The following is a 16,490-nucleotide window of genomic DNA, read 5'->3' as shown; positions in this document are numbered from 1 at the left end:
ATTTAGGGCTTAAGGAAAAATGAATTAGGATTATGATTGGTTAGAAAGGATAATTAGGAAAAATGAAACTTTCAAAATTATTAACAATTAAGTGTGTCAAATTTTTCCAAAATTTAAATTGACCATTTTTATTTAATTTGGTTTTACATTTGAACATATAAAAATGTGTCAAATGTTTGATTTGAAAATTCAAAAGAAATTGCTTACGAAAGTGAGAAATAGGAGAGCAAAATAGGACGTTGCGGAGACAATAATATCTTTTTCAAAATATAGGACATAACGAGACACATTCTTACCACATTTACTCCCAAAACATACTACACAAGTTAAAATTTTATTTATACACTTTTTTCATATATAATTTTATTCTTCTTAAAATTGCTAAATACAATCTCATGTAATGTTTAAACTTTACACTATGTCGTAGTAGGGTTTGTTATTAGGATGATCATTTTTTTTTTATTTATAAAAGTGTGGTTTTCTGTTTCAACACTGATATAGATGTTTGAAAACACTCGTGTTAGGTTAGGTGTATAGCCGTCGATTGTTTCATGTTTCAAAATTAAGAAAGTTATCCTTCTTTTTTCTCAAACTAATTATCAAAATTGTATCACTTAAAGAAGCATTTACTTGAAAAGAGTATTGGTCTTGATCTTACAATGGATCAACAAGACATTGCATCCTTACTTACCATGTTTACAACCTTCAATATCAGTCACTAATGATGTTGGAGTTGTTAATAAAGAACAACACATACACCCTTCGACACTAGGCAAAAGAATTAGGTAGTTTGAGTACCTCTATCTAATCCATGAGTCTGACCTAGTTTGTCGTCAAAGTATAAGAATCGACAGAAGATGTTTTGCCATTTTATGCCTCCTACTTAGGACTATTGTTGCATTAGCGTCTATGGTAATCGTCAATGTCGAGGAGATGGTCGTCATGGTCTTGCACGTACTGACATGCGACGTGAAGAAGTGAGTCATTCAAAGAGAGTTCATGCGATCTGGTGAGACAATTTGTGCTATTTTAACATACCATTGTTGACAGTGCTACGCCTACATGACGAGTTGTTGAAAAAACCGCAACCAGTAACGAACGCATGCACAGATCCCCTATGGAAGTGGTTTGAGGTAAGATGTTTTATCTATAGTTGGTACTTGGACATGTACCATTTGCTATCTGCATATTCACGGTTTTGCTACAATGCAAAATTGCCTTGGTGCATTAGATGAAACATACATAAAGATGAACGTGCTCGCAACTGATTGTCCAAGATAGGACACGGAAGGGCGAAGTTGCCACAAACGTTCTGGGTGTATGTTATACGAAAGGTGATTTTGTGTTTGTCATAGCTGGCTGAGAAGGATCCATATCCGACTCGCGCATCCTTAGAGACGCTATTTTAAGACCTAATGAACTGCAGATTCCAAATGGTAACTACGTACACATCCTCCCTCGCAAGTATATTTTTAATTTCTGCAATTACAGCATTTGAATCATTCAATCTTCTAACAGGAAATTACTACCTATGCGATGTTTGGTACCTCAACGTTGAGGGTTTCTTGGCTCCATACAGAGGACAAAGATACGACCTACAAGAGTAGTGTGGTGCGGTAATGCACCTACAACAAGCGAGGGTTCAACCTGAAACATTCTTCTGCACGAAATATGATTGAAAGAATATTCGATCTGTTTAAGGGTCGTTGGCAATCCTTCGAGGAAAGTCACACTACCTAATCCAAGTCCAATATCGCACGCACAACCTCATCAATAGAGAGAAGACGAACATCGATATGGTGGAAGATTACGATGAGGGTGATTCGATGAGAGTTACGTAATCAGTAGTACCCTTACGTAATCAGTAGTACCATTTTACGTAGTTTGTTAATGATGGACACTTGTACTTGATTTTGTTATACGTTTTAATTTTTTTGTGAATGTATGTGTGTACCTACGACATCAAGGAATTATTGACAAATCACTTGAAGCACAATGTGTTGTTCATAATTTCTGCCTTGTGTAACTCACTTTATTAACCTGTTTACGTATATTTACTAGTATGACAAGTTCTTCTTGGGCCCCTAAACACATCTGAACGAAAGAGGAAGAGTCCAACCTGGTCGAGTGCTTGGTGGAGTTGGTCTTCGCTGGTGGCTGGAAGTCAAATGACGATACCTTTTGACCTAGGTACCTGGCACAAGTACAAAGAATGATGGCAGAGTAGATGCCAGGATGTAACATCCAGGGTTCCCAATAATTGACTGTTGGATAAAAACCTTAAAGAAAATGTTCCAGGCCATAGCAGAAAGTGCGGCCCATCATGCAATGGGTTTGGTTGGAACGATGAATTCAAGTGCATCATCGCTAAGAAGGAATTGTTTGACAATTGGGTGAAGGTACGCTTTTCATTCTATCAACCGTTATTCGTTTATAATCGTAATAAAAAATTGTTAATTTGTTGAAACATTTGCACAGGGTCATCCTACTGCTAAGGGCTTCCTAAGAAATCCTTTCCCCATTACGACTTGTCCTACGTATTTGGAAAGATCATGCTACAGGAGCACACGTAGAGAGTCAGAGACATTCGCCCATGTGAGGTCAAATGTGTTAGGAGGGTACGAGGGATTTCTCGTTGACGATGGGAACGATTTGGAGACCCCTATGGTGTATGGTCAGGGACTAGACAAGTCACATGACGACATCATGGGTACACGACCTGGTCGCTTAAGTGAGGTAGGAATGCTTCAAGCGGAAGCAAGAGGAAGTGAGAAGGTCATACGGCTGAAACCATTGACATCATTCGCAATGCAATGGAATTTGCGAATGGCAAGTTGAAGGTCATTGCAAATTGGTCGAACATGCAACATTAAGTAGAGGACGATTTGCTTGTAGAAGTCGTGAAACAGTTGCAAAGAATCCCTAAACTAAGTAACCACGATAGGGTGTGCCTTATGCAGATAATAATGTGCAATGTTCAAGACATGAAAGCGTTCTTAGAGATACCCGACACGGTTAAATTGGACAACTACACCGTGCTGCTAGAAGAGAACGCTTGAATGATTGTCGATTTTCATTCGTTTTTTCCCATCTTTGGCTTGTTCATTTGGTTTTATGTATTTGTCTTTATTTCTTAATTTTTTGTAAAATATTTTGCTAGAAAGCTTATGTATATTAATGAATTTATATTCAGATAAATACGTATTGGAAATGTCTTTTGTCTCACTTTATTACCCAAGTAACAAATAGCAATGTGTCTAAAATTAATCGAATCCTAAGTAAGAAATTATAATAATATCAATTTGTAATTATATATTTTCCATTACATATGTACACAAAAAATAAAGTAGTGAAAATTAACGATTTAAGCTAAATTTATGAAATGAACGTTGTAATTACGAAGATTAAAGAAAATAATTTACATAAAGATTTTGTTTTTGATTGAAAATATATATGCATGTAAAAAAAATTTAATGCAAAAGCAACATTAAAGCTTAATTTATTATATGCACGTTGTAATTAAGAATTTTTTTTCATTTCATATACCATAAACATACGTACAAAAAGAAAAAAAGAATAACGAAAAGTCACAATTAGTAAATGAATATCATAATTAACAATATTTGAAAAAATCAATTTGAGGAAAATGTGTATTGCATGAACAATATATATGTTAAAATAAATAGTGATAAACCCAAGTTATAATAGTTTGTACCCAAAACACATTTTATAATAACCCAAATTATCAAAACAGACTATTATAAGTTATTCCTCGCTTCAGATGCGATGTCTCTAATGATGTTAAAAACTAATTCAAAAGAATTAGACATAAGTTATTAGTACCTGATTGCAACCATACTTTCATATTCACCTAGAAAATTATATTTGTCATAAATCATTTTCATAGATGCATATAAGCATCCTAAACTAAAACTGATCTTTAGTATCAGAATCATTGAATATATAAAAACAATATGTAAATTGAAAAGTTTTGGACCATCCCTAAATGAACATCCAATCCCACCTAAAAACATAAACTGCTGAAGCAACCAAAAATTATATAGCTCAAAAACAGGGGATAGTCTAAAACAACAGATCCCCCATGAATGGATGGTTTTAACTTCTACTTAAAGGAAAATTATAGAAGTTCATGACTAGATGGAAGTTCAAACACTAAATTCGTAATAACTGAGATATATCTACTTATTCCTTTGAAGAAAACTAGAATTAGGAACTACAAAAGAGAAGAAAAGAAAATTATTCATTATACACACACATAAAATAAATCCCAGAAAAATATTTATATTAATAAAAAATAGGAATAATTGAAGAGGTGGACATCAGTCAATTAATATCGATAGCACATTCTAGTATAAGAGAAGGTAACATACAGTCCCGAGTAATCGCTGTACATATATTTAAAGAATAATACAATTCAAATAAACTGGTGAAGATCTAAACCTATGACCATCATAAATGAGGTTATTAGTAACATAACTAACTGAGCTATCCTTTGGTCAGTCATTTAGAAACCTAGAACTCATAAGTATTGTGGTGAGTAGTCTAATGCTCATACCAGTAAACAAGGTCAAGCTCTTCGGGTGTTGGATGATTTGATGCTATCCTACCCACTTCCATCAAGTTGTCCATGAGACAGAAGATGTGCCATGTATTGCTGCCAAATTTCAAACAAAAATGGGCAACTTAGTTGCAATGGCCTGGGTATAGACTTCCCTTTTCAGATAGCCTCGCAAAAAAATGTTTTAGTACTTCAACAAATACAACCCTAGAATTGTTGGGGGGAAATGTATTGAGGATGTGGATAGAAAATGCTCCGTCTCTGATAAGGAAAAAAAAATGATATGTGTTTATTTGCTTTTTGGAAAAGCAAATAAAGCTTTTCATTCATAAAATGAAAAGAACCTATCGCTCAAATTACAATGAAACAAAGTAACAAAACAAAACAACTACAACCAAACACAACCAAGAATAGCAGTTGAACAAATTAGATATCCTTTGATATCGAGAAAACAAAATATGTTCACCTTATACATTAGCTCTTTTTCTTTTAAGTGTTCGTGTGAAAATATTCAATCTTATTTGGCATAAATCATTATTAACGCTAGGTTTTGTCTATTGCCAGGTGCAAAACTAGCATATTTAACTTGAGAAACACACCAAATGGGAAAGAGCAAAAATCCTGAACTTCTAGTTTGGAGGCACTTAATAATATTGTTTTATATAAAATTATGTATCAAAGAAAACCGGAGGAAAAGAAGTCATGAAATTTTCATAACCAAGAGAAGAAATAGATACCATCACCAAGAAAGAAACGAAGTGTTAGATTGATTGCTAGGAAGAACAGATACCGACACCGTGACACGCCATTTTTCAAAAAAGTAGGACGCAACACATTAAATATTTAGTAAAAAGATTAAATATATGTGACACATGTAAACATATGGTGAAATATTCCAATTAAAAACATCAAAATAACAAGTTTAGAGCCATATGACATAACAAATTTTAGTATAGTTTGTTCAACACAACAAAAGCCAAAAAGTAAAAAACTACAAAACTATAAAATAAAATCAAGAACATGTCTTCATTCTTCTCCAATGTCCTCTAGAGAATCCTGAACTTGAGCCTCAACACCAGCATCGATAAAAACTATAACTTTTAATTCTGGTTCGTCCAAAGATAAACTAGCCACGTCAAGCATTCTCTTATCTTCAAAGGAATCAAACAAATCCCTAACAATGTTCCACATTTTTGTCTCCTTAGAGATATTCAGGAGTTTTTCTAGATAAAAGACGTAGATTGCTATGGATGTACACCAAGTCTTCTGCGCATTGTGGTGTCGTGCACAAATGAATATGTACTCCAAATTCTCTCACAACATGAGGGTGAAGGCTGAATAAGTAACTTCATAGCTAGTGACGGTAAAGTTGGAGTAAAACCACCATGGATGGCCCACCAACTCTTCAAAGGCATATCATATCTATTATGCAAGGATTCATGATCAACAAACTGTTCAGACATTATAGAGAAATTGACAAATTCAATGTTCACTTCTGTGCGCTCATCCTCTAAACTAAAATATTTCTTAGCATACTTCATCCTCTCTCTTGCCTTGATGTGGTGGGACTCAAGACTTGTCTTCTTGAAGCCATTGTGAGTTATAATACCTAAATAAAATTTTAAAGTACACCAAACTTAGGGTGTGCTTAGGAATTGAAAAAATAAAATAAAGATCAAAGATACTTATAGTACCTTGGATTTAGAGAATGTGCCAAACAATGGAGGTGTTATTTTTATTCCATCAATCAATCAAAATTTGATGCACCACGTCATAAAAAGATGAAAGATCATCGATGAGCTTTCCTTCATGTTTATAGATTGCCAATTTCTCACTTTTTTTTATCATGGTGTATCACATATCATATACCAAATGGAGGCAAGGTTTGTCCGTATCACAGATCATATCATAAATAGGACCAGTGAAAGAAATAATATAATCAACCTTATCACCAAGCATCATCAAGCACCAACTCCTTTACACGTCTTGCTTTCACCATATCGTCTCTGTAGCATCCCACTTATCATTGATAACCATTGTTTGTAAACCACCCTTAATGAGTTTAAATCTTCTAAGCATAATGATGGTAGATGCAGAAAGTATTTCTGCTACTACAAGTAACTTCAAAGACACGAACTCATTGAACATAGCTAGTCTCATAGAGTGGTTCATGACAAAGTGTCTGATAAACATGATCACAAATTTCAAAAATCCAGCTACACTCTGCAAATACATGTTAATTATTATCAATGTTTCTTGCAGCACACATGTTCTTCAAAGCTAGATCGAGGGTACGAACTAGACATCGTGTCAAAACTATGTTAGGAAACTGTGATTCAATAATTTGTCCTACACCCTTACAATTTGCAGCATTGTCCCCACCTCATTTATGACTTCTTTCATCAGATTTGCTATGAAATATTTATCATTTGTCTCACTTGAGCAATCTACAGCTTTAAGACATTGGTCCTCTTGTAACTGCCATAAAGTTAATCAATGGCTTCCTCTACCAATCACTCCATCCATTGCTGATAATACTTACTCCCTTTACAAACCATGTAGTTTTAATAGATTGCAACAATCTATTGACATTTGCCTTTTCTTTTTTAAGAAGACTCGTTCTACTTACTCCCTTTACAAACCATGTAGTTTTAATAGATTGCAACAATCTATCGACATTTGCCTTTTTTTTTTAAGTAGACTTGTTCTCAGTTTATTATACCCTAGAGGTAAATAACCTAACAAAGAATTATTTGCAATCAAAGCAAAAATGTTCACATGAAGTGGATTTCTAGCCAAATGAAAAGGCAAACTTGAAGAATAAAACATTTTAGCTATCCCCGAATCTATTTGATCACGAAGTGCCAAGTTAAATGACTTCTCAAGAGCACTAACATTTCCTTTCCTTTCTTTTGTTCCATTGGTTAAAAAGAATATGAATAGCTACCCATGCTTCCTGATCTAAAAGATTGAGATTCAATTTGCATATGTTGTGAAAGTGGTAATGGAACTTGCTCAGGAGCATTGTTTGCAACACGAACTTTGGCTTCCTCTTCCAATCTTTACATGTCAACAAGATCTTTAGGGATGACCTTACATACCCCAATCCCAAATTTGACCATTTTTAGGTGTGTCCTAACTCTTGTATAAGAACATTTCCTCCTTTCTCGACAAAAATTACATTGCCAAACACAATTCCCTCCTCCACCCCTCAATCTTTCATCTTTTGTACATATTGCAGTTTTGTTTCATCTTCGATAGTCATTCTTAAATTAATTTCGATATGACTTGAAGATGATTCTGCCATATTAAATTTAAAATAAAAACATAAAATAACCAAATAAGATTTAATGGAAAAAAATTATATGATAGTTGATTTGATATCATACTGTCCATTGTCCGGCAACAAAGCATGAAAAATAGAAAAAGAAAATAAAAGGAGAGAAACAGAAAGAAACCAGCGACTGGTAAGAGAGTTGGCATCCAAACTACAGGGAAACTGGACAGGAGGGTTGGCGGCGACCGGCAAGAGGGATAGGGCAGAGAGGGTTGGCAGGGAGATTTGGAGAAATTGAGAGAGCGTGGAGTTGGAGAGAAATGCATGAAAACGATTTGAAAAGAAAAAATTAACCATATAATTATTGGGCTGAACTAATGGGCTTTTCTAAGGGTTTTCTCTTTGCTTTTTTTTTCCAATCGTGTCAAGGCCGTGTCCAAAATCAAAACATAAAAAGAAATCGACACGCCAGCTGGGGGCATGTCAGTGTTGGTAACGTGTTCGACACTGACCCTTGGCCATCTTAGAAGTGTTAGTGCTTCCTAGATTCAATTTTACTGCATTCTATATCCTTAGTAATTTATTTTGAGTGATTGATTGTTTAATTTTATTGCCTTCTTTTATCTTGTGGAGTTTGTAACTTTGGACATTAGTTTCTTTCCATTTCTTGAATGAAAAGTTTCTCAAGCTAAACAATTGCGCTTTTATAATTCTTTCACCTTTTTGCTACAGTTAACAAAACTTAGATAGTATGATTTTTTTAAAAAATTAGAATCAGGGAAATATATTCATAAAACCAGCAAAAAAGCCAAAGGAAACTTAAGGGCAGGGTAGAGGAACCCCGAAAAGAAAAAACTAAACAAGAGAGCACTTCAATTATTAATAATCATAAGAAGGCTATAATTACAAAAGAATTTGACGTAAATAGTGTACCACTAACAGACTGTATTCTCAACAAAAGCCCAAAAAGAATCATAAGACGCATACTAATCTTCAACCATCCTACTATTTCTTTCTTTCCAAATACACCACGAAAGCGCATGACTAGCACATCTCCGCAAGATTTTTCCTCTGCATGAAAGCCTCTACCATCCAGACCTTCCATCATCCAATCATCAATCTTTTCTGGAAGATAGCTATCCACCCCAAAAATACTAAAACGGATCTCCCACCCTTTAGAAGCTATCTCACAGTGAAGAAACAAATGATCCAAAGTTTCCTTTTCTTTAAGACAAAGACAGCACATGGAGAGAGAGAGAGACCGCAATGGGAACTTCCTTTGAAGCTTCTCGTGAGTATTCAGGCTTCTATAAGCAAGAGACCATAGGAAAATCTTCACTTTCTTAAGAATTTATAACTTCCAAATAACGTTGAATATCGGGAATTTTGTTTCCAAAACCCAGATGAACTAGTAGAGAACTTTTCCCATTTGTCAATCTTCCACTTCAAATTATCCCTATTTTCGGTCACCTCCCAAGAGATCAGTGATAGAGCAAGAGCAATGAAAGTACCAAATTCTCTATCGTAAAGGTTTCTCCTCAACCCTAAATCCTAAGATAGGCTTGTGGAGTTCCAAAAATAAGCAAGAGCTGCTTCTTTTTTAGCAGAGTTCGTATAAATATCATAATACACAGTAGCAGGGGTCGTTGGCTACACCAACTATCTTCCCAAAACCTAATGTTTCTCCCATCTTCCGAAACAAACTCAATAAAATTAAAGAAATGCTCTTTTTGCAAATCTTAGATATTATCATGCTCTCCATGCTTCCCTCATTTCAAAGCCATAAGGACTTTAGAAAAGGGTCCCTTTTCATCTTAACATCATTGTTGAACTCTTGATACAGCAACAAATTTCAGATTTTTAAGTAGCTACACAGCAACCTCTGTACGAATTTTTTCCTTATCTCCCATAGTAATATCACAAAATTGAACACAAGATCAGACTAGAAATCAATAGAATACATTAAAGTTCAATACTCAGATGTAATCAAATTATGCCCCACACTAAAAAGAGACCAACCAAGGACAAACTTACAGAGTGATATGCATAAGGCGATTTTCCTTGACGCTCAAAATGTTTTGCCATGATGCAAAATTCAATTGGACCCCATTCCTCTAATTCAAAGCAATTACCAAGAGCAGCTTTATACAACTACAGCAATTAAAATGAAAATTAGTACCAAGAGCCATAGAACTTCAAAAACAGTGAACCAAAATCAAAGAATGCCAAAACCTTTGAAGTGTCTGTCAAGAGCTCTGTACCAGCAGAGTAAGAAGCATAAAATTGATCCCCTCGTGAATACCCAGCTCTAGTTCTACAATACCAGAACAAAAATTAGAATAAAACTAAAAGTGAGGAGAACTTTCATGGCAATGGCTAAACTCACGTATTGCTTGCATAAGCGTAACTCAAAACAGATGCGAAAAGATAGAATCCAGTATAGGACACAATTCTTCGAAATTTTTGAATCTTTAGAATCTCTTTGGCTCCGTAATACAACCGCATATTTGCACGAATGAAGGCTCCTAGTAATGAACAAAACAAGGGTTATAAACATCGAATCGCCATTACACGCTCACGAAAATGAATCGCGAACAAACCTAGAAGCAGGCTGCGATTGAAGGTTGCGTTGTTAGAGGGAGAGAATTTTGGGGAAGGGTGAAATGAAGATCGAAGAGACTAGAGCTGTAAACTGAGAGCAAGTGAAAATTGAAGAACAATTAGGGTCCAAAGGGATAATTTGTACTATCCAATCCATGAGTTAGATTAGGTAAGTTTAAAATCTGGGTTCAATACATATACATATTTTTACGGCTTACCTAGGAAACCGTAAGCCATAAAAAAACTTGTACTACTTTTTTATCATTTTGAATCAATAACCCATATGTATGAAGTACTTTTTATTGCATAATCCTATTCTAATCGCCTACTAATTCAACCTCTTAGAACTTACTTGACATAACCATGAACAAACGTTGCAAACATGATTCGAACAACCATGTATCATTTCCTAGACGATCGTGTATTCTTTTCTACATGATCGCCTATCACGATTGTTTAAAAAATGAATTACATACGCACGTGTGATCGATTAATCGCACGTTGACTGAGATATTTTTGGTATTTTCCATCATGGGCTTGTGAGCTTTTTTCGTTTTCAAAATTGTTCTATACAGCTTAAATATTTTGATGATTTGTTATATTTTCTTAAAAGACACAACTAATTAATTGGAAAATTAGTTAATAGTTTAGTTTAAGGGTTTTTTTTTCAAAAAATAAAATAAAACGCGAAAATATTTACATCCTATAGAACAATTTTGAAAAGTGAAAAAACCTACAAGCCCACAACGTGAAATAACAAAAATACCCCGCGATTAATCGGTCATACACTCGTGAAAAAATGATTTTGTACCAAATCTTGCACCTAGTCTAAACGATCTTGTGCCCAGTCTAAACGATCTTGTACCCTTTACCCAGTTAAAACGATCTTGTACTTCTAAACGATCTTGTACATAGTTTAAATGATCTTGTACCAAATTTGAATGATCTATTATTGATAGTGGTCTATCTTTGTCTATCCGGAATAGACAACTGATTGTTTAAATCTTGTACCAATATCGTTAAGATCTTATACCAAAAAGAAAAAAAAAATGAGAGATGAAGAAGAAATAAGAAATTTTGGAAGAGAAAAAGATGAAATTACGAACCAGAAGAAGTGAAAATATGAAAAATGAGTAGTAATAATATGAAGAGGAGAAGAATAAATAGGAAAAAAAGAAGAAAAAGAAAAGAAATGAAGAATTGTCCCGTAATATTCAAAACCACAAGGGGCAAATCTAGAATTCATGAAAAACAATTATGGCTTCATGGGCTTTAATTTTTTGTTACACAAGCCACAAATATTTTTGGGTTTTGTTACATTTATGTAAATAAACTTTAGTTTAGTTCTATTTAATTAAATTAAAACTATAACTTATGTGAAAAATATTCATTTAAATATGATTTAATTAATATTTATTTTAAGGGATTTTTAAAAAATAGAAGAAAGCGCGAAAATATTTACACAGTATAGAATAATTTTGAAAAAAGAAAAAGGCCACAACGTTGAATAGTAAAAATACCTTGCAATTAATTGGTCACACACATGCGTAAAAAGCGATTTTGTACTTAGTCTAAACTATCTCGTATTCAGTCTAAACGATATTGTATCATAGTATCGAGTTTAAACGATCTTGTACCTTAAACGATCTTGTACCTCGTCTAAATGATCTTGTATCAAATCTAAACGATCTTGTACCCTTGTACCCTAGTCTAAACGATCTTGTACCCAATCTATGTTGGAATTTATGTCCTAAACGATCTTGTACCCAATCTATGTTGGAATTTATGTCCTAAAGTTTGTAGTTTATAGTTTAAATTTATATTCTATTTAATAAAGTAGTTATTGAGGACTTAGTAATGAAAATAGAATACTATAAGCTTGAATCCAATAAACTAATATCCGGAGGCTTTGTAGTGTAGACTTTAACTTTATGTAGAGACATAAATATAGATCAAGTTTGAATATATAGCTCAAATGGTCTATAGTGTGAATAAGATTAGACACCTTATTTTGGGAACACTATGGATGCGGCCCGCTTTGTAGTTAGTACGAATAATGTGATCCTATATCGTTCATGTAGAGACATGGAAGTGGGATCATTTTGTGTAAAGAGTTTAAATAAGATCGGAACCTTGAAATAGTCACTTTTTAAGTTATAACATTGTTGTCTATATAAATTGACTGTTTTAACTTATTGATGATCTTGGTAACTTAATCTTAATCCTAAACTCACTATGAACATCTCTTCAAATGAAATTATACTTAGATCTACATAGGTAAGGGCAGCTCAACAGTGCTGCCTCAATAAGCCTCCTATTTTAGGGCCAGACTGGGTGGATGGCTAAGAATATAGGGTTCAAGGTGGAGTTCACTCTTACCCGCTTTATGGTTAGTAGATAGGTATTCCCTTAAGAACTGAATCCAAATCTTGAACAAAGGATCTCACCCTCTCATTGGCTCAAGAGGGATTCAAGTTTTAATTTTGCAGGTGCTGCGATTTGAACCACAAACGTTGAACTAAAAAATGTAGAAGAAAATTGCATGCGTGTGAGTTTTGAACTTGCAACCTTGAGGTTGTTTAAGTGTGTGAAAATTCGAATCTTTTAGTTATTTACCATTTTGTCCTTGATCTTCAAATTACTCGTTTTCTTCGTTTGAGCTCCATTTTAGCTAGCTTTTGTTGAATTGTTCTTCTACTGAAGCCTAATTTCATAATCTGCATAAAAATATAAAGAAAATGAATACATGTATGCTATGATAAATAAATTATACATGAAATAGTTTGGCTATTCTAGACCCAACAGACAGCGGCATGAAGTCGACCGACATCGTTTTTCTTCTAATGATACCTATCGACCCTGTTTGTCTTGAAATTCTATCTGTCCCTTTTAGATACACACATTGCGAAAGTGAAAAACATGTGAAAAACTTCATAAATCAACCTTAGATTCATCTAACCCATAGATAATCTATTTAAACGAAGTCTTAAATAGACATGGAAAATCTCAAAGTCTCAACAACACTATTTTCTAATAAAACTCAAACCCTTACTAGTCTATTACAGACAAAAGATTACAGACAAAATGTTTAACTATCTTACTAACTTAATTACAATTTCTAAAATGCATGAATGAGATGAACACTATAAAGAAAATAAAACAGTGATGGGTGAGCTATAAAGCCTCGTGAGTGACGACAGTTAAAAACAAACATGTTTCTTGAAAACTATGAGCGCTAAGTAAACTTATCAAAGTAGTTCTTTTCTCAAACTTAACTTGAAACTTTTCTCTTTCCTTTCTTGCTATACCTTGAATTTCATGTATCTACGAGACAAAACTCTAGGTGTTTGTAGCCCCTTATCTCATTATAGCTATCATGGGATGGAAATCTAGGCGTTCATAGAGGTCCTCCCTCTTACATAATCTATGTGATGGAAACTCTAGGCATTTACTGTATACCCTCGTCACTTGACCTCTGTACACAGGACAATCTTCCATGTAGGATTGCTATTAACTCTGACATCTAGGTATAGACTGAAACATATTGAAAAAATCTCATGCTATAACTTTCACTCATTTAAGTTAGAATGCTCATGTAAATCTCTTGCATCAAGCAAGTCTCAAATCTAGTTTTGCTTAAATAATTTCTTTGTTCAAATACTTTCAAAACTCAACATTTAAATTCATATTTGTAAATCTCATGTTTAAAGAAATTTCTCAAATTGAATGCTTTAGAAAATCAGCTCAAACATGTTTCTCATGAACTCATTCCTAAACTTAAAACTGATGTTTTGTAAATAAATCATAAATCTAGTATACTTGAATACTTAAATTTAAAGCATGCTTTAAAATAAAAATTCTTAAATCAAGCTTAGAAATTCATTTTAAATTCCTTTTTTCATTCACAAGTTTCGAGTAGTCCTCGATCTATAGATTCACCCTATTTCTTCTTGACCTAAGAATAACAAAAAAACTCAAGTCAACTTTAGTTTCCAACCAACGAAACTTCCTCAGCTTCTTCACCTTTCCTTTTCCTACTCAACAGAGCTCTTTTTCGACTAACCTTGATCTCCTTCAGACCTTGGTAGCCTTAGCTTACTTAAAACCACCTCTAACAAGTTTGCCCTAGCTTCTGAAAAGATTAAAGTCCAAATCAACATCAAAATCTAGTAAACTTACTCTAGAGTTGCTTAAACAAAGAAGAGGAAGCTTGAACTTACTTGGATACAAACCTCAAGCCGTAACTCCTACCCTTTAGCTTAAGCTCACCAACTACTACAAGCTTCTCGGTTGCTTCTCGAATAAAACCTAAAATGAATTTGGCTAGACAAAACCTTTTTACTTTGGCTTTAACTCTCTCGAAATCTTAACTTGTCTCAAACTCTTCTCTCTACTTTACTCTCGAAGTGGAATAGTGTAAAATGAGAGAAATGAAGGTATATGGGTCTCAAAATGAACTTCACGTCCGAATAATAAGAAGTCCTGTAGTTGCACTCCCCTCACTATAAATATATTTTTTGTCCATCTAATATAAGCATAATAAGTTAGTTAATCCTTCACAGGTTGTTTGTAATCTCAGTTGAATCAAAATATTATTTTACCTCCGAGACTACATCTTGTTCCTTAAGTCCCACTTATCCACTATTGAACAATTGATTTTAAGTCCAGCCTGTAAACATAATTCCTCTCATGCCAATGAGAGGGTGGAGCCCCTTGTTCAAGACTTGGATTCAGTTCATAAGAGAACAACCTATCTACTAACCCTGAAACAGGTAGGAGTGAATTCCGTATTGCACCCTTTGTCCCAAGCCATCTACTCGATCTTACCCTTGAAATGGGAGGCTTATTGGGCCAACGTCGTTAACCTGCCCTCACCTATGTAGATCTAAGGATAATACCATTTGAACAAAAGTTCATAATTAGCTCAAGATTAATATTAAGTTACCCAGGTCATCAAAATTGAAACAGTCAGTTTATATAGTCAATGGTGTTATAACTTAAAATTGACTATTTCATGGTTCCAACCTTATGTAAACTTTTTACATAGGATGCCCTTACTCCCATGTCTCTACATGAACGATTCAGGATCACAACGTTTGTACTAACTATAGAGCGGGCCGCATCCATAGTGTTCCTGAAATAAGGCGCCCAACCTTATTCATTGCGTCCTATGTAATCCTAAAAATTCATTCATGATCATGTTTCTGACAATTTCATTTACACTGTATATGAATAAAATACAAAGTATGCTATATTGAACTATATGAAGGTCAAAACTTGTATATTGAAATTATTAAGCATGTGCGCTACGTGTGATTTGCCATAAAACTTATTAACCACGTCTTTTTTCCAAAAATTCAAGAGCCCTCAACAAATTTGCCATTTTTTTCAATTCCTCATTGAAAGTTTTAATGCTTTACCTCTCGTTTCCTTATATGTTCTCTAGATATTTTATGAGATTAGGTTCTCCTTTAATATTTTTTTTCTTAGAACAATCCTCACCAAACGTAACCCATGGCCATGATGGGTTGAGTGAAAATAATAGAATTTCCTCTCCAGAGGTTTTTCTGATAGCTTAACGTTGAGATATATATGTCATACACCTAAAAGAATACAGCCAAACACTTTTTGTTGAGACCTAAACTTCTAGGTCGCGCATTAGCAAAGACGATATACTAATTATTTAGTATTATGGATAGCAACTGATTTAGTTTTGTTTTATGTCTGTCTTGTTTTGTTTTTTCTGTTATTTTATTTCTACGTCCTCCCTCTTTTTCCACAACTTATAATAAAATTTAATGAACAAAAGGACAATTAAATTTTATATACATAAAAAGATACAGGTGGTTCTCAAGTTCTCTTTTTACTAAATGGAAAAGTAAAGAATAGAAAAATATAAAACATTATGTACAGTTTTAGGCTATATTATTAAGCTACATCCAATTGGACAGAGATAAAACAATTGTATTAGTGAACATGGTTACAAAATGCACAATAGAAAGGGTCTTTTAAGACTAGTGTATTCTTCTAAAT

At 33.9% G+C, this 16,490-nt stretch overlaps 1 protein-coding gene across 3 annotated transcripts; it reads right to left on the bottom strand.

Moving 5' to 3' along the window:
• Positions 1 to 4,340: 4,340 nt before the first annotated feature.
• LOC103495078 (uncharacterized) lies at positions 4,341 to 10,625 on the bottom strand. 3 transcript variants are annotated; one of them, XM_008456529.3, is made up of 5 exons: positions 10,457 to 10,625; positions 10,243 to 10,381; positions 10,089 to 10,170; positions 9,891 to 10,007; positions 4,341 to 4,675 (listed from the first exon to the last, which is right to left on the bottom strand). In XM_008456529.3, exons 2-5 carry the CDS (start codon positions 10,359 to 10,361, stop codon positions 4,625 to 4,627), a joined length of 369 nt encoding a protein of 122 aa, XP_008454751.1. In that variant the 5' UTR covers positions 10,362 to 10,381; positions 10,457 to 10,625; the 3' UTR covers positions 4,341 to 4,624. The 3 variants fall into 3 exon arrangements, with proteins under 3 accessions (XP_008454751.1, XP_008454752.1, XP_050946447.1); XM_008456530.3 differs by lacking the exon at positions 4,341 to 4,675 and adding an exon at positions 5,461 to 6,188; XM_051090490.1 differs by lacking the exon at positions 4,341 to 4,675 and adding an exon at positions 5,461 to 6,001.
• Positions 10,626 to 16,490: the final 5,865 nt, after the last annotated feature.

Source organism: Cucumis melo, chromosome 10 (genome assembly GCF_025177605.1).
Source record: "Cucumis melo cultivar AY chromosome 10, USDA_Cmelo_AY_1.0, whole genome shotgun sequence".
Taxonomy (NCBI): domain Eukaryota; kingdom Viridiplantae; phylum Streptophyta; class Magnoliopsida; order Cucurbitales; family Cucurbitaceae; genus Cucumis; species Cucumis melo.
The sequence above is the reverse complement of the archived record's forward strand: the minus strand, read 5'-3'. Positions and strand labels throughout refer to the sequence as shown.

Coding starts and splice junctions, on each gene's coding strand:
- LOC103495078 (XM_008456529.3), bottom strand. CDS start 10,361: ATGCGGTTGTATTACGGAGCCAAAGAGATTCTAAAGATTCAAAAATTT. Junction 10,171..10,242: donor TACGCTTATGCAAGCAATAC/GTGAGTTTAGCC, acceptor CTGGTATTGTAG/AACTAGAGCTGGGTATTCAC. Junction 10,008..10,088: donor TCTTGACAGACACTTCAAAG/GTTTTGGCATTC, acceptor TAATTGCTGTAG/TTGTATAAAGCTGCTCTTGG.